At 45.6% G+C, this 18,410-nt stretch overlaps 1 protein-coding gene across 4 annotated transcripts in view; it reads left to right on the top strand.

Moving 5' to 3' along the window:
• MAST2 (microtubule associated serine/threonine kinase 2) overlaps positions 1-18,410 on the top strand; it is a 1,587,681-nt gene that overhangs the window by 1,467,100 nt on the left and 102,171 nt on the right. For all 4 annotated transcript variants that reach the window (XM_078671709.1, XM_078671708.1, XM_078671710.1 and 1 more), the window contains 4 exons: positions 4,944-5,002; positions 6,602-6,687; positions 15,517-15,725; positions 16,115-16,253. In XM_078671709.1, coding sequence (XP_078527835.1) covers positions 4,944-5,002; positions 6,602-6,687; positions 15,517-15,725; positions 16,115-16,253 — 493 coding nt within the window. The remainder of the gene's footprint in view (positions 1-4,943; positions 5,003-6,601; positions 6,688-15,516; positions 15,726-16,114; positions 16,254-18,410) is intronic.

Here is an 18,410-nt window from a genome sequence, read left to right as displayed (position 1 = left end):
TGGGACGCAAGCATGGTTTCCCATTCGCAGTAATGCTGTAGTCTATAAACTGTGGCGCGCCCCCTCTAGGAGACACAGGGGGACGCAAGCATGGTTTCCCATTCACAGTAATGATGTAGTCTATAAACTGTGGAACGCCCCCTCTAGGCTTCACAGGGGGACGCAAGCATGGTTTCCCATTCGCAGTAATGCTGTAGTCTATAAACTGTGGCGCGCCCCCTCTAGGCGACACAGGGGGACGCAAGCATGGTTTCCCATTCGCAGTAATGCTGTAGTCTATAAACTGTGGCGCGCCCCCTCTAGGCGACACAGGGGGACGCAAGCATGGTTTCCCATTCACAGTAATGATGTAGTCTATAAACTGTGTGGCGCCCCCTCTAGGTGATGCAGTGGGACGCAAGCATGGTTTCCCATTCACAGTAATGCTGTAGTCTATAAACTGTGTGGCGCCCCCTCTAGGTGATGCAGTGGGACGCAAGCATGGTTTCCCATTCGCAGTAATGCTGTAGTCTATAAACTGTGGCGCGCCCCCTCTAGGCTTCACAGGGGGACGCAAGCATGGTTTCCCATTCACAGTAATGATGTAGTCTATAAACTGTGGAGCGCCCCCTCTAGGCGATGCAGAGGGATGCAAGCATGGTTTCCCATTCGCAGTAATGCTGTAGTCTATAAACTGTGTGGCGCCCCCTCTAGGTGATGCAGTGGGACGCAAGCAGGGTTTCCCATTCACAGTAATGCTGTAGTCTATAAACGGTGGAGCGCCCCCTCTAGGTGACACATGGAGACGCAAGCATGGTTTCCCATTCACAGTAATGATGTAGTCTATAAACTGTGGAACGCCCCCTCTAGGCGATGCAGAGGGATGCACGCATGGTTTCCCTTTCACAGTAATGCTGTAGTCTATAAACTGTGTGGCGCCCCCTCTAGGTGATGCAGAGGGATGCAAGCATGGTTTCCCTTTCACAGTAATGCTGTAGTCTATAAACTGTGGTGCGACCCTCTAGGCGATTAAGTGGGACGCAAGCATGGTTTCCCTTTCACAGTAATGCTGTAGTCTATAAACTGTGGTGCGCCCCCTCTAGGCGATTAAGTGGGACGCAAGCATGGTGTCCCTTTCACAGTAATGCTGTAGTCTATAAACTGTGGTGCGCCCCCTCTAGGCGATTAAGTGGGACGCAAGCATGGTGTCCCTTTCACAGTAATGCTGTAGTCTATAAACTGTGGTGCGCCCCCTCTAGGCGATTAAGTGGGACGCAAGCATGGTGTCCCTTTCACAGTAATGCTGTAGTCTATAAACTGTGGTGCGCCCCCTCTAGGCGACACAGGGGGACGCAAGCATGGTTTCCCATTCACAGTAATGATGTAGTCTATAAACTGTGGAACGCCCCCTCTAGGCGATGCAGAGGGATGCACGCATGGTTTCCCTTTCACAGTAATGCTGTAGTCTATAAACTGTGTGGCGCCCCCTCTAGGTGATGCAGTGGGACGCAAGCATAGTTTCCCATTCACAGTAATGCTGTAGGCTATAAACTGTGTGGCGCCCCCTCTAGGTGATGCAGTGGGACGCAAGCATGGTTTCCCTTTCACAGTAATGCTGTAGTCTATAAACTGTGGAACGCCCCCTCTAGGCTTCACAGGGGGACGCAAGCATGGTTTCCCATTCGCAGTAATGCTGTAGTCTATAAACTGTGGCGCGCCCCCTCTAGGCTACACAGGGGGACGCAAGCATGGTTTCCCATTCGCAGTAATGCTGTAGTCTATAAACTGTGGCGCGCCCTCTCTAGGCGACACAGGGGGACGCAAGCATGGTTTCCCATTCACAGTAATGATGTAGTCTATAAACTGTGTGGCGCCCCCTCTAGGTGATGCAGTGGGACGCAAGCATGGTTTCCCATTCACAGTAATGCTGTAGTCTATAAACTGTGTGGCGCCCCCTCTAGGTGATGCAGTGGGACGCAAGCATGGTTTCCCATTCGCAGTAATGCTGCAGTCTATAAACTGTGGCGCGCCCCCTCTAGGCTTCACAGGGGGACGCAAGCATGGTTTCCCATTCACAGTAATGATGTAGTCTATAAACTGTGAAACGCCCCCTCTAGGCGATGCAGAGGGATGCAAGCATGGTTTCCCATTCGCAGTAATGCTGTAGTCTATAAACTGTGTGGCGCCCCCTCTAGGTGATGCAGTGGGACGCAAGCATGGTTTCCCATTCACAGTAATGCTGTAGTCTATAAACGGTGGAGCGCCCCCTCTAGGTGACACAGGGAGACGCAAGCATGGTTTCCCATTCACAGTAAGGATGTAGTCTATAAACTGTGTGGCGCCCCCTCTAGGTGACAGAGGGTGACGCAAGCATGGTTTCCCATTCACAGTAATGATGTAGTCTATAAACTGTGGAACGCCCCCTCTAGGCGATGCAGAGGGATGCACGCATGGTTTCCCTTTCACAGTAATGCTGTAGTCTATAAACTGTGTGGCGCCCCCTCTAGGTGATGCAGAGGGATGCAAGCATGGTTTCCCTTTCACAGTAATGCTGTAGTCTATAAACTGTGGTGCGCCCCCTCTAGGCGATTAAGTGGGACGCAAGCATGGTTTCCCTTTCACAGTAACTATAAACTGTGGTGCGCCCCCTCTAGGCGACACAGGGGGACGCAAGCATGGTTTCCCATTCACAGTAATGATGTAGTCTATAAACTGTGGAACGCCCCCTCTAGGCGATGCAGAGGGATGCACGCATGGTTTCCCTTTCACAGTAATGCTGTAGTCTATAAACTGTGTGGCGCCCCCTCTAGGTGATGCAGTGGGACGCAAGCATGGTTTCCCTTTCACAGTAATGCTGTAGTCTATAAACTGTGGTGCGCCCCCTCTAGGCGATTAAGTGGGACGCAAGCATGGTTTCCCTTTCATAGTAATGCTGTAGTCTATAAACTGTGGTGCGCCCCCTCTAGGCGATTAAGTGGGACGCAAGCATGGTGTCCCTTTCACAGTAATGCTGTAGTCTATAAACTGTGGTGCGCCCCCTCTAGGCGATTAAGTGGGACGCAAGCATGGTGTCCCTTTCTCAGTAATGTTATCTCCAAACTGTGAGGCGCCCCCTCTAAGTGATGCAGGGGGACGTAAAACTTCCTATTAATAATGCTGTCGTTGATCAACTGTGGGGGCTGCCCCCGCTAGGCGATGCAGTGGTGCGCCCTGTTTCCCATTCACAGTGATGTTGTCGTCTTCAAACTGTAACGCAGGGGGACGCACTGGGACTTGCTGGCTGTGACGGGAGGTGTGACAGGAGGCTCCGCAGCCATTTCACACTGAAAGCCAATAGCAGTTTGCCGTTGTAGTTAACAAAATGTCAATATACTTTATTCTAATTTCGTCTACTGGATTTATTATAGTAATAAAACAAAAAGAGCATGGTCCCAGCACGATTCTTTTATGATGACCACCACCTATCTCATTTAAATGCAAAGTGTTCGCTTCACTTAGTGTTCTGCGCTCTATATACTTATTGAGATCAATTTAAAACCTTTCCTAAAAATCTTTAAGTTTGGAAAAAACTTGCCAGGTTTAGTGAAAGAAAGACAACCAGGCCCTCTTCCTGACACCAGCATTTAACACCTGACAAAACTACGGATACAATTTTGGTAACCTCTTGTGAAGGAATGAGAAGCGAAGTGTGGGGAGTACTTTCTCTTTAGTATTCCTCTCTAGTCCCTGGTCGGTGGCGGGGGTGACACCGTGGATATTGTAGATCTGTTCACCGACATTAATAATTCACGTTCCTTGGTCGCCCTGGAGATCCCTGCGTCCACGTGTTACACATAATAATTGAAGTCTCAGGGCAAGGAGTATTTAAATATTCAAACGCCTTTGTAATCTTCATCTGGATGCTTTCAGAGTGTTAATAAGTGATCATTGTGCAATGGAAAAATCAGATAATTAGTCTTATATATAGCCCCCACCCCTTCCCCCAACCAAGCCGTAGGAATGCAAGGAGTGACTGTGTGACTGAGCCCAGTCTGCTCTGTTCAATATAATTTAGTGGCTGGATGCCATATAATCTTGAAAAACACCAAAATACCAATTGCCGCTTCACAGCCCCTTCCTTGCCACTGCTTCACTGTGATCTCAGAGCCTTGTAGAATTCGCCATGTGGTGCTACAGTCGGGCCGTCTTAGCGGCATTATAGGCCCCCGGGCAAAGCAGTGCACTGGACCCGGACTACTCTACCACTCACAGGAATAAACTGTTTAACAGAAAATTAGTGTTAAATTCTGGTCTGCGTGTGGCCTCTATGCTTGTGGGGCCCCCGGGCAACTGCCCACCGTGTCCATGAGTTATGATGGCACTGGCCACAGTGTTCCTCGAACCATGCAATGCTAATAGTAATGGAGTCCAGTGAGGAAACGGAGAAGTAAAGTCATGCGACTCCTTGTAAAGTCGCAGCTAAGATATGTGGATATCACAGCAAGGGTGTAGTCGTGCTTCTGGTGGTTGGTTTTGCTGACATGTTCTGCAATAAGGTGCAGGTGCATGCTTCTAGACCGCAGTACACATGTTCTGTTGAGTAGACATTTTGCTTTACCTCCATCAGAGATGGTTTTTACCCTCAGGATCTCACAGTTCTGTGGCAACTACTCTGAGATAATTGTTGTTTCAATTTCTCCGAGCTCCCTCAGACGCTGGTGTCCAAGAATGTTGTCGTTTATTCTTCCACAATGTGTGTGTGTGTGTTCCTCCTGCTGTCTCCCATTCCAAGTTGTAAACTGGCCCTCCTCCTGCGTCTCAACCTTCCGTGCTGCTCAGATCTCTGTGCATAGCTCTATTTTGGGCTTTGGTGCCTTCTGGTTAATTAATATACAATAATCAGATGACGATGTTTCTGGTTGTTTGTAGGTTGTCGTATCCTCATGGTGTTCCTGTCTTCACTTTTCCTCTTCTGTTGTTTTTAGAATTGCACAGCTACGACAGCAGTCACCCCGACACTCCTGAGACCGACGACTCTACAGAGGTAAAGAAACTTCTGCCATTACTTTGGCTCAAAAACTTGAAATCACGGCGTCTAGCAGGGTGTTGCGGGTGGTGGTCGAGTGTATGGTCAGTCCTGATTCACAAGTGTTACAGAGAAGTAACTGAGACCAAATAAAACATTGTTTACCTTGTTAGCGTCCTAGCCTGTTAGGTGTGCGGTGAGCGATTCTCTACCTGGGCTGATGCTTCCGTCATGGGTTGATGCCTGTTCCATAGATTGTGTTGCTGGTGTTTATGAGACCCTTAGTGCTTCAAATCACATCACACACTTATAACAGTCTCCAAATTCACCAGAATATCAAAAACGCAGCATTAGACGATTCACGCAAAACATACATTTTTCGTAAAGTGCTTTAAATAAAGTGTTTCCGTTTTCTTGGCAGCTGATGCTAAGGTGCTACGTAAGGGAGTTCATTAAACAGATTACTATTCAACTAAGAATTTCTTATGGCACAGTTTCTATAGAAAGTTAGGTGTCTTCAGTCAGACTGTAGTTTCCAGCAAGTGTGACTGTTAATAGCTGTCTAATTTTGGGGAGATTTCAATCAAGTAAAGACATTGAGACGACAGCCCATGTCTGCAGGCTGTCGGCAGACATTGTCTAAACCTCAGAGGAAGCGTCTCTGAGAGGCAACAATGTGTTTTTGTTCTGAACTAAAAAAGGATCACTAGTTTAGCTGTGAACATAAAATCCTTAAGTGTGTGTCCTTCTGTTACCTTTCAACCACTGCAGCTAACTATAAAACAGTCACGTTCCCAGCCACCCACTCCATGGATCCAGCCCCAAGACCACCAGCCAGACACGCGTAACTGAAAGATGAACAGGAAAAAACGAAACATAACCAGACAGAGGCTAGGTCAGATTTACATGGCTGGTTGAAGTACTGCCTGGAAGTTCCTAGACCCAAACTCTAAAACAGGTGAAACAAAATTGGCCAGGTTTTCACAGATGGCTCCCAAATCCGGATGTTTGGTTTACAGGCATGGTGCAATGATCTGGACTGTAGCTCTTTGGAATCACTTTGGCTAACAGAGTTCGAACGTTATCCGTTAAGTTGTCCTATTTTTGCCACCTGCCTTCAGTCTAGCATAGTGAGGCCCTGGCTATGCACGTGCCTACCTGACTTTACTGTACAAAGACACCTCTGCGGCCATGTTTGCTTTGTGAAGTCTATTGGGTTTGATGAGTTGCACAGTACACTACTTCCCAGATTGTTAAGCTCATGTTTTATCTAGCTTGGTCGGATCCCTTGTAGCTGCTTCAATCTTAAGACTCCGGCTCCACTGATCTCTCTCTGTTTTAGTGCAGTCTGGCTCCTACGGTGGCCCAGTGGCCAAGATAAATGTCACCTAGTAGAGTCTTCATGCGGTATCGTCTCTGGCAGGGGATTGAGAAACCTTTTTCAGGGATTTGATTAATGTGTCTACATTAATAAGTGGTTAGTTAAGGAGCATTGTGATAGCAAATATGATGTTTTTCGTCATTGAGCGATCAGTGTTTTGTGGTAGAGTGTGCACAGCTGCTTGTAAGCTTTGACCCACACAGCAATAATGAAGCTTTGCATTTCTGTTCCTTCAGGGTCGAGGTGCTTCGGGGGAGCCAAGGAAGGCCCCTTCTGAAGAGGAGTTTGAGAACATAAAGCTGATAAGCAATGGAGCTTATGGGTAAGAAGCTGCAGCAGTGACCTCTTCATATTCATGTATATCAAGCGTGGACGAGAGCAGGTACGCCAGCATGACAAGTGCAAGTACTGCACCTAAGTCATTGGGACGGCCCACCACATGACCGATGTCTACAGCATGATCAATACAGACCACTTTAGGGCGAGAACTGGAAATCAACGATCACTTGTACTAGATGCCATATAATTACAGGGTGAACTGGGAGTCTCCGGCAACAACCTCTAGGAAATGCAGTGCTTTGATGAATGGCTATCTGGGCTTTGAGAAAGCAGTGTCTGTGGATCCCAAAAGATAGCTTGGAAAGGGTGTTTAGCTGTTAGGAGAAGGGCTTGGCTTTAATCATTAAAAATGAGGACTTCTGATGCACTGGAGCATGTCATGTTGTATGATTCCTCAAAGCCCTGGAAGCATATTTTGAATACTAAATTGTATAAACCCTTATTCTACCTATAATCCATAGACCGGGTCGAACTGGGACAGAAAATAGGACCAGGCACCAAAATAATTGTGGCCCCGTTTTACAGTATGGGGAGTAATACAATGTGAGGAGTAAAAATGTGGCTCACATTTGTAAATCGAGCAGCTTTCTAAGAATTATATCTGGGTTGTCTCTGAGTGTTGGAGAGCTGTAGGTATCTGTGCTTGGAGCAGGTAACTTGTATTACTGCTTTTCTACCCAGTGCTGATGATCCACTGTCACTGTCTTCCATGAGACTATAGCATCCACAATGCACCTTCCTCATTTCCTCAGTCTTATCCCCTTCCTTTTAACTCCTATTTTCCACCTCTGCTGTCCCCCTAAGCTATGAAGATGACTGTGCCATTTTATACTGGGTTAAAAAATATGATCAACATGTTACAGGCACTGTTTTCCAGTAGGCATATTAATACTCCAGGATAATGTTAGCATTATTCAAACCTATGACCAGAAGATGCTGATCCACTCACAGGCACAAACAGGCCCACCACACAACAAGCCGGCCCACACACACCCATGAAACTGTCCAGTCCTGTCAAGTATCACGCATTAAACGTGACACTAACGCATTTCAGTGCGGTGCTCATCCTTCACCGCACTGAAATGCATTGTCACGCATAGTGGCAGTCTCAGGTGTACTGCAAACGTGTGTTGCAGCTGGCTGCAGGCACCGTCTTGGGTCTACTTGCGCCGGCGCGCTGCTTCCGTGGTCTTCTTGAGACAGTAATCCCTGCTAAGCGCCTGCCAGTCCCAGGCTCTGCCACTTTGCAACAGTGTATCACCCGCGGCCACCCTGCATTGCAGCATTGCGTCGCCTCCCTTACGTCATGTCCGTTCCCAGCTAGCGCTCCGCAGTCATATCCTGCTGACTACGAGAGCGAGGAGTTTATTCTTCTGGAAGTTGCCCACAATAATTATGGGGCAGCGCCGTTGATTATATTGCACGTGATGGCACGGCCTGGGCCACACTCTGCTGTAGGCCATCTTAATCAAGACCGCCACACAGTTGCAATTTCGGAGCCGGCAGTGAGAAATTAGTGTCGTGGGTTAAGGACAACCATGACCGACCATGTCGGTTTACACCGCCGACTGCCAGTTCAGGGGTCATTAGGCGCGCAACGAGGACGTCGCCTTCTGTTGGTGCTGCTGCCGATGCTGCAGTGTTGTTTGCGAGACTGGGAAGCTGCCATATAGGGCAGCGCTACTTGCACCTGATGGTTGCTGTACATGAATAATGAAGACCATCACCCAACGTGAATTGTCGAGGAAGTGCCAGGACGACCAAGGAGGCGGCCGGCCCACCACTACTGTAAACTCATTGCCGTGGCTACGGCCTCGCAAGTTGGAATGTAAGTGCTGCAGCCAGCCGCACATGTGTATGTTAATTTGGTAATGTGACGATGGCCGCTGCCACATTGGTTACTGATTGCACTCTCTTCAGTGCACTTTGAGCATAATCTGAACTACTTTGTAAATGTACTGCCAATTTCTTTTTAAAAGGATAGGTGGTGGTGAACAGTAGCCGACCTGCCTGGGAGTTATGTTCAATATGCAGCTGTAATGATCATGCCCCTAATCAGTGAGATGTGCGGAGACTCTGTCCCGCTTGTTTACTTTGCTGTAGGGAGCGTGCGGCCCTTCGCCGTGTGCCTGTTGTCCATTGCACAGTAGCTCCCTGTGTAATCGGCTCCCTCTTTCCCTCTGCTTATGCTCCCTGTGTCCAGTCTTGTCACGTCACCCTTTTACTGCTTGCACTTTAGAAAACAAGAGCAGCAAAATATGCACCAGCGCGGAGCAGTGGCTGTCACCATCCACAAGAAGAAATTTGCATAAGGAGCGACCTGTAGTGGTAGCTGACAGAGGATGGCCACGGCTATTGACTTATACAAGTTTAATCCAGGTTTAAACTACAACAGGCTGGGTTGACTGATAATACCTTAAATACGAATGGTGCACTTAAACCCCCGCATTCCTTTTAATAACACCATTGCAAAGCAAGCTTTGCTACGAATGCCTCCGAACCATGGTACATCTAATGTACATCTAATTCAATGAGATTCATTTCTTTCTCGTGCTCTGCAAGGCACAGTTCCTGTCAGTAACAATTGTTAATAGTTCTACTCTCTGCGTCGCCTCAACATCCCGTGATTCTGGGCAAATCATTTAATCTCGCTGGGCCTAAAAAAAAATTGGCATCTGTAATGTAGCTGATGGTGCTCATGCAAACAGTGCACCAATTCTGAGTTTGTGCTATAAAAAATAAAACAACAAATCTGAGTTTCAGGCACTATCACCCTTTAAATCAACAAATCTAAATCATCAGCAAAGGGCAAGTGAACACCAAAGATTTCAGTTCTACCAAGTTGTTTTTTCCTGGTCAATGTGTGATGTAGTGCTCAAGTCTTATTATTTTCTTTAAATTCTGGGACTTGTAGTCTTGATCACTCCATTATAAAACAGGAATAAAAGTCTCAGAATTCAAAGAAAACCCTAGATTGGAATAGATAGAAGTGGGAAACTTGGACGCTATGAATATTCTTTCACATTGTTTTAAATCACTTTTATTGCTGGTATTTTGTGCAGCACTTTCAACCATTGTCATGGCACCATAGCGCTATTTTCATCTGTGCAGAACTAAAGAGACCATTGTTTAATAATGTGTGTTGTGATTTGGTTCTTTGCTGTTATTAGGTATTTCATTCACTCTTTAGTTACAATTGGAATTTGTGTAGTAGAAATGTGCAGTGGTCTTCACAGGCACATACCATGGTCACATGAACTCTGGTGCCACACAGTGAATGATCCATAGTAATTACCCATATTTTGATCCTGAGCACATATACCATGTGGTTGTCTCTATCACGATAAATTTGAAATGTCACAAATTTGGCTACAGAATGTCACTCGTGTGTACACACTGAAACTATGGAAATGCCACATATAAGCAAAGTGAAAACTTGGCAGCTATATAATCTTATTCACCATGGCTTCCTAATTTAATTTACATGTAGGAGCATGTCATTCAGCCTAACATTACAGTTTGAGACCTCTCCGTTGCACAGTGAGTCACTGTCTGCAGTACAATCAGGTCACAAGGGGATCTGGAGCTTTGCAGCGCTTTTTAGGTCTTAGAGATTCTCATTGCTGGAACGGGTGTTATTACTGATTAAACAAATTACCTTGTCTTCGGTGCTTGATTTTGCTTGCAAGAAAGTGTCACTCATTGTCGTTGAAATGTCACTCATAATTCCGCTAAAATATGAAAATATCACACATAGCAATCTGAAACCTTGGCAGCTATGACTGTCCCATGCATTGACCTGTTAGACTGGCCCATCTGGCACTGCCAGATTGCCCTTTAGGCCAGGCCAGATGTATTTGTATCATTCAGAAAAAGTCCAATACAGGAATTGAGCCTTGCCATTGAGAATGTGCCTTTTGTGCCGATACACATAAATGTGTTTGTGCATGCATAGCTGCTGTCATTGATAGATTTTGGGTATTGAGACGTCTCGCAGCTGAATTATACTACCCGGCATATTCACACACTGTTTTTGTATTTTTTAAAATTTGTGTTCACACAGATATCTTAAGTAGCGACACTGTCGGACTTGTCACCCGGAGGCCTTTCATATTAGGGAAGGCATATCCCAGCATAGTATCTTCTATCACTGAACTGACTCTGCTGTATGCCTCTACTGGCACAGTGCTGGTTTGCTTTAGTTGCTGGTCTTAGCCTGAATTCATTGTTATGCTCGAACATAAAATGGCCATTGTGGGATGGAAACAGCTTTTAATACTACACGAGTAAACCTACTAGGACATTCCCCAAGAGTGGCAGCTTCTAGGGTCTAGTTAAAATGAGTTTATTTGACAGACACTTGCAGAGTTGCCATCTGGAGTTAACCACATACATTTGCTAAACATTATCGATTAGATATGGGCACATAGAAAACACACAATTTTAGAAAATGTTACCTTGTGTATCACTTGATACCTAAAATGTATATTCTTTTCTTTAGGTTAATAAAAATATATGAGAAGTTATCTGTGATAAATTTTGATTTCTGACTCGCATACAGAGTTCTAATTTTGTTTCAAAACAAGGTGAAACTTTCTATAGCCTCTCTGAGGCAAGCCTTACGGGATAATGCTTCAATTACTAACCGGTAATCTTCATTACTCCTGATCCGGGTCTCGCCTGTTACATTCAAATGCCTCTCTCCTCTAGCCCTTGGAAATATTATCCAAAACTTGGTAGTCCAATCAGAGTCCGGTTTAGGAGCAGGTAATCTAAGAGGGAGGGGTGTGTTTACTTTGGGAAACATTTAATAAATACTTTAGATGGTAACATGGTTACCTGTCTCAGAAGGGAGGATTTCCCTCACTTCGTAAGGACTGTTCAGAAGAATACTCTGCTCAGGAATAATGAATATTACCCATAAGTAATCCAAGGATTTCTTCTGTTTTTAGAGAACCGTCCCTATAACAGCCAGACCTAAAAAATACGATGGCACCATGGCAAAGTGGGACCTCTGCAACAGGACGTACTGTGCTTGTTGCAGTCAAAAATCGCTTGCCTTAGCATGCATTAATTCAGCAATGAGATAAGTTCCTGTCATTGCATTATGCAGAACCACACCAGACTTGGAGACGTTTACAAAAGAATGACAACATGACCAAAGACATCTTACTTCTGCTGCTTGTTTTCTGTTATGTTTATTGTAAGCGGTCTTTTAGAGGGCAGCAAGAACAGCAGGTGTTGGACCAGGAGGAGAGCGATGGGTTGGATTTAGATCTGCGTAGACATGATACATTAATCACACAGTGTAACCAGGTCATCACGGCTTGTGCACACTGCGCGGAGCCTCATTGGCATCACTAATGGGGCAATTAGGATAAAGGCTGCAGCATCTTAAAACCTGTAAATATTATCCAGTTTGTGCTATTTGTCGTTTGTGGGTACCCATGCCCATGATTTTTAATTGTAGATTAGACAAATGTAATGTCATGCAAGCGTAATGTAATTTGTAAAGAAAAAAACATTAATGTATACATAGTTAGACACGGAGGCTTTCCTCCGTTTGTCTTTGAATCTTTCATTGACATTCACTTGTGCCTATAATTGGGTACAGCTTGGTGCCAATTGGTTATCGCACTTCAGACATTGGCCTCTTGCATTGTAAGTGATGGCATTTTTGCAGAATTTACTTGTATCATATATCTGGATGCAATGACAGAAAAAGCAAAATACAAGTTGGGTGGCTCACTATGTTAAGCATGGATTTTTAGCTTATGTGTTTTAAGCCACGCCCTCAATTACATTGGCCACGCCCCTTTGAGAGTCCATCACCCACCCCCAGCTTTTTCATCCCACTTAGAGCCCTGGTTTCTCCCCCCTGCAATATCCCTGCACTGTGCTGCGTGTTGGCTTTTTCCCATGTGCTACCCCCTGTAAACGACAGCCTCCAGTGCTCCTCCTTGCTTTATCCCGCATGTGATCCCCCGCCCCATGCTCTGATGCTCGCTCCATCCTATGCTTCTCCTCCTTCCCAGCGGTCCATGATGCTCCTTTCCTCATTGGCTTCAACTAGAACACACCTCCGCGCGCGCTCTCCCTCATATGCTTCCCCCTGCACACTACCCCATGCTCCATGATACACTTTCCCTCGTATGCTCCTCTGCCTGAAAACGCCCCTACACTCAGTGTTGCGCCCTTCCTCATGTGTTTCTCCCACTCAACCTACCAACCTGCCCCGCAAACTGTATTGGCAAACCCAGTAGTTTGAAAAGATGGGTTGTATTGCCTTTGCCAATGATTGTTATTGTATGAAGACACAAGCAGCATGTATTACATCAGTTGATACAGATATATCATTCCATAAAGGTGTGACAGTAGTAAGCTCCGAGAGAACTGTAGGTCCAGATTGACCTCTTTCTAGGTTGCAGCGGCTTCATTATCCCTCTCACCGGAGGACATAAGTAAAAAGATGGATATATTCCTGCCATCTCTGGGGAGTAATTTAAAGACCTCCAAACATGAAGAAATCACATTAGACATCTCTTACATCTTTCACCTCGCTTCAGGGTTTGAAGATGATGAACAAGTGATATATATATTTTTCCAGTGATCACCTTACCTATTTCCAAATGAGTTTTAACTGAAAATATCATATTCGGGTTAGATTATATCAGTGAGACAAGCTTTGATACAATGGTATTCCACCTATTAGGACATTGTATATTCTGAAATGCGCCGAATAAATGCATGATGAGAGAACACTGTGCATTAATAGTCTTTGGAATGAATTTCATATCCGAACACGTCACACTTCCCATACAAGTACAACCCTGTCCAGAGGCGCGCACTCACCTGTCAATCCAAGCCGCTGCTTTTTTGTCTCTCACGTGTCACTGAAAGCTCACTGCAGCACATGGAATGTACCACAGGCACAAACAAAACCTTTATTGTGTCTGTGAGGCCTTGACACCTGCTCCTGCAAACTGTCAGCTGCATCAGCTTTGAATACAAATGTACAGTCTGCGACCTCTACATTTTCAGGAAAGTGGAGCCTATAGTATAGCGCCTAAATACGCCTTCTCTGTTGTCAGTGCTTCCAATTTCACAACAGCTCCAAGCGGAGGACTCCTTCGCCTGCCATGCCTTCTTTCTTTATCCCTCTCTTCCACAAATTTAAACCTCAAATTTCTTCGTCTTAGTTCTCAACTAAACTCTCTGTGTCACGGTATTCTGACCGATCTCATCTTGTGTGATGACATTCTGATCCAGCCTATTCTCTGTATCGTGACGTTCTGACCAATCACATTGTGTGTGTGTGATGACATACTGACCCAGCCCTATTTTCTGTATCGTGACATTCTGACCAATCAGCTGCACCTTCCTATTCATGCACAGGTTATAGACATGAGTCTCCATACAACCCTTCACATGCACACCTTCATGTTGTGTACAAAGCAGCCCAGAAATTTCTCCAGTCTCAAATTAAAATTTCTCACACATAACTGTATGACTGTTAAATTAATAAAAATGTGCAGGACTCGCCCTTCATGTATATTCAGTTATATTTATTCAGTTGTACATATTTTTGACCAGCCTAGTTTACATGGGACATGCACATATATGATAAAGGAACTGTTCTAGTTGAAGCAAACCAAAGTAGAAATTGAAAACAAGGAGCTAATGTATCCTTTCAGGGTATATAGTTGTTTTATAGGCTTCGATCCCCACAGAGCAGGTGCCAGAGCTCTGATACAATGCTATGCCTCTTGTTGCACAGATCCTACTGGCTCAGTCTTTGAAGTGCAAACTTACTCTGCAGGGGACACACCTCTCAGGTCTCAGACAGAAGACCTCTCCATTGGTTAACACATATTTTACAGAACGAGTCTTCAGAAAGAGAAGATTTCCCCTTACAGGATCAGACATTTGATAGTGAAACAGTTCCAGGATTCTACAGATTTGTACAGGTTTTGGCCTCTGACAGCAAGGCTACCATGAAGTTGGAGGGGGTTATAGGTACAGGTGTCTCAAGGCAAGACTAGCCCTCTTGTTATACAGATTGTACAAGCTCTAGAGTGTTACGTTAAAGTTATCCTTCTAATAATGAATCTTATAAAATATTGACCCCCTCCCCGACTATTTTGTGTCGTAAGTGGGTGTCCTGAAAATAAGCTGTTGAACACAACTCAGGATGCAAGCGTTCCAATGTAACGAATAATGTAACTTATTTCCATCCACCAAAGAACAGAAAAAAATGTGAAAGGAAAACCCTAGCTGTCCATTATATTTCAGGCAGCTGTCATGAGAAAAACGTACATACAATTATGCGATCAAACATTTGTGGGAAGTTTAGTCTGTGAGTTAGGACTTACACAAATCATATTCCAAATAGCTGTTGCCAGTGGTTCCACAGGTGTCTTAAATTCTTAAATCTCCAGTGTGCTTTCTTCACGTGTTCTTGCATAGATCACATTTACTGAGTAGTATATTCTTTCTGCAGAGTCTTGTCATTGGTTTAACATGGTGAAGGCATTCACCTCGCTTGTTGCAGGTAATTGTTTCAATGCAGCGTTGTCACTTTGGTACTTTCCATGTAATAAGCGATGTCAACCTTTTATTTTTTAAACAACTCACGAAGCAACTTTAGACAACATTTTCTGTCATCACATGCACGGAAGTGCTTCATTCCCACAAAAGCGCTCCATGGGCGTCTGAATCCTTATGAATGATGGCAGCTAATGAAACACGAGTCACCACTTTTGGCCTTGCTACCTTTGATCTGATTGGTGTCTTCTTGCCCCTGTCTCCCCAGGGCAGTGTACTTGGTGCGCCATAAGAGCACCCGCCAGCGCTTTGCCATGAAGAAGATCAACAAGCAGAACCTCATTTTGCGGAACCAGATCCAACAGGCCTTCGTCGAGCGAGACATCCTCACCTTCGCCGAGAACCCCTTTGTGGTCAGCATGTTCTGCTCCTTTGAGACCAAGCGCCATCTCTGCATGGTCATGGAGTACGTCGAAGGTAAGTGTGCCTAGAGGCCTTCTGAAGATTTCCAAGACTTGATGTGGTCTCTGCCTCATGGCTCACTCTGGAACCCATTCTTTTTCTAAATGAGAGAATAAACTAGTAGAAAAGTTCAGTGAATTGAGGCACACTCTGCAAAGACCTAAAGGCGAGAGGTTTGTATCCTAGTGGGGCTTGGCCACCTTTCAGAGCCTGATGAAAGAAGTACCATAGAGTTCGATTATGATAACACTTGTTATACTATTGTTATTTGGATAGCCCATATTTGGAGGTCTCTATTTTGGTTTTAAAAGGTTAATATTATTAAGAGTAATGATGTAGCCTTTCGACTTTGAGAGTTGTAAGCTGGCCTTCTTCATAGTCTGGTATATCTGATTTCATACTAGGAGGAGACTGTGCTACGCTTTTAAAGAACATTGGAGCCCTTCCTGTTGATATGGCAAGAATGTATTTCGCAGAGACAGTGCTGGCACTGGAATACCTGCACAACTACGGCATCGTCCACCGGGATCTGAAACCAGACAAGTACGTGTCTTGTATAAATGTGTTTACCTAGCATTATTTCATTCTATTTATTTAGATTTTTTGACTAGCATTGTTCCCTTACACTAAAATAATAACTATATGACTATTTCTTTTTCATTGAACCAGATGGAAAACTGTGTTTTCCTTTCTGATAGATACATCTGCCGTGTGGATTCCTCACCTTGTGAATATCCCCTTGCGTCAGCAACATTCGGAAATTCTTTTTGTAGCCTTGCGCCGACGTGGACTCGGACGTCATAGAGACACGACATCGCTCACGACTCCGCTGACGTCACCGACGCCTACAATAGGCCCACACCGGCGTGATGACATCAGTTCCCTTTTTTCCGCGTCGTCGACGCTAACGGTTTCGGGATACTCTGTAGCTTCTAGTAACTTTGTTACTATATTTCTTCGATTCTCCATTCTCTGACCTTTTTACTCGGTTTTCATGTCGACAAAGAAAACGGGTTTTAAACCCTGTAGGGAATGTGGAAAGATGATGTCTGTTACGGACCCACACCAAGACTGTATTTGGTGTCTGAGCTCTGACCACGACGTTGATGGATGTTCATCGTGTCAAAAGATGAATCCGAAGGCTCTGCGAGAAAGAGAGTCTAAGCTTCTTGTGGCCAAGCTGAAGGCGGATAAAGTTAGAAGATCTTCAAAACACTCGAAGAGGTCGAAGTCGAGATCCAGATCGAGGTCTCGAGAGGCGTCGGCTTCGAAGTCTTCGTCTGATCACGCTTCCAGCTCTCGTACAAAACATAAGAAGAGGAGGCATGAGTCCCGACGTCATTCGGATGATAAGTCTGGCTCAAGGTCGAAATCTCCCAAGAGGATGAAGTCGAAGGTAATTCCTCCACAAGTATCGGATCAGGAAGGTGAGGCCTCACCTTCGGAGTCGCTAGTTCATTCTCCGACTCCGGTTCCCGGTCCGACTCCGTCTCCGGCTCCATCTCCGACTCCAGAAGACGCCGGTGGAGTTCCTTTTGAGGAAGAGACTTCGACTCCTGTTATTGAAACAGATTCGAATCTACCTCGAGGTCAACCTGAGCATCCACCTTTTCTGGCTCCAGGTCAGGACCCTTCTGCGTTTCTAAACGCTATGTATGGTGTTTTCTTAAGATCATGGTACCCCTCTGGAGCGCCTTCGGGTCCCATGGGTCCAATGGCATTTAATTTGGGTGTACCTCACTCATATGCCCCGGCACCTTTCATGCCGTATATGCCAGCCCCGACCCCGCTGTGGCAGTACCAGGCTCCACCGAGGTCGACGCCGGCTTGACCGAAGTCGACGACTCCGGCTCCGGCGTCGCCTGCTCCAAGCAAGTCTATGGAACATCCTTCTAAGCCTTCGGATTCGATTCCGATGTCGGCTCCGGCGCCGTCGGATTCGGCAGTGGATCCGGCTGCACTCCGCGTTAAGCAGAGGTCTAGGAGAGAGGCTCAACGTCTCCTAGAAGAACAGAGGTATTGTGAGTCTCATTCCGACTTAGAAGAAGGTGAGCTGGATGGGAGTTATTTTGAGGACCTGGCAGAGGCGAGTGGTCTTGAATTTTCTCCGGAGTGGGCTTTACCATCAGGCCCTGATGCACCCTCTAAGGATGTTCAGCCATATCATGTGGTTATGAGAAAGGCAGCGGGACTTTTAGGTTTAACTTTGCCTACTGTCGAATTTAAGTCAAATTTACTAACTGAGGTTCTTCATTCTCCGAACTCTGCTGTGGAACCTTTGCTCCCTTTTAATGATGCTTTAACTGAGCCCATTATGGAAGTATGGAAGAAACCTTTTTCTGCTCCTGCAGTTTCGAAAGGTGTGGCTAGGAGGTATAGAGTGGCTCCTGAAGATCCTGCCTTTTTGTCATCTCACCCTTCTCCTGAGAGTTTGGTGATTCAGGCAGCATGTTCTAAGAAGTCGGTTGGTGCTTTTCCGCAGGTGCCTGGCGACAAAGAAGCTAGAAAGCAGGATCAAGTGGGCAAAAAGACTTTTTCTTCTGCAAGTATGGCATTAAAAGCAACTAATGCCACTTGCCTTATGGGTAGATATGTACATGCACTTATGTACTCTATGCGTTCATTGATCCCTAAGGTTCGAGAAGATAGCAGAAATGACTTTGAGGAAGTTTTATCTGACAATCAAGCGGCAGCTCGTCA

The sequence above is a fragment of the Lissotriton helveticus genome, chromosome 1_2 (genome assembly GCF_964261635.1).
Source record: "Lissotriton helveticus chromosome 1_2, aLisHel1.1, whole genome shotgun sequence".
Taxonomy (NCBI): Eukaryota; Metazoa; Chordata; class Amphibia; order Caudata; family Salamandridae; genus Lissotriton; species Lissotriton helveticus.
Note: the sequence above shows the minus strand (reverse complement) of the source record. Positions and strands in the feature narration are given on the sequence as shown.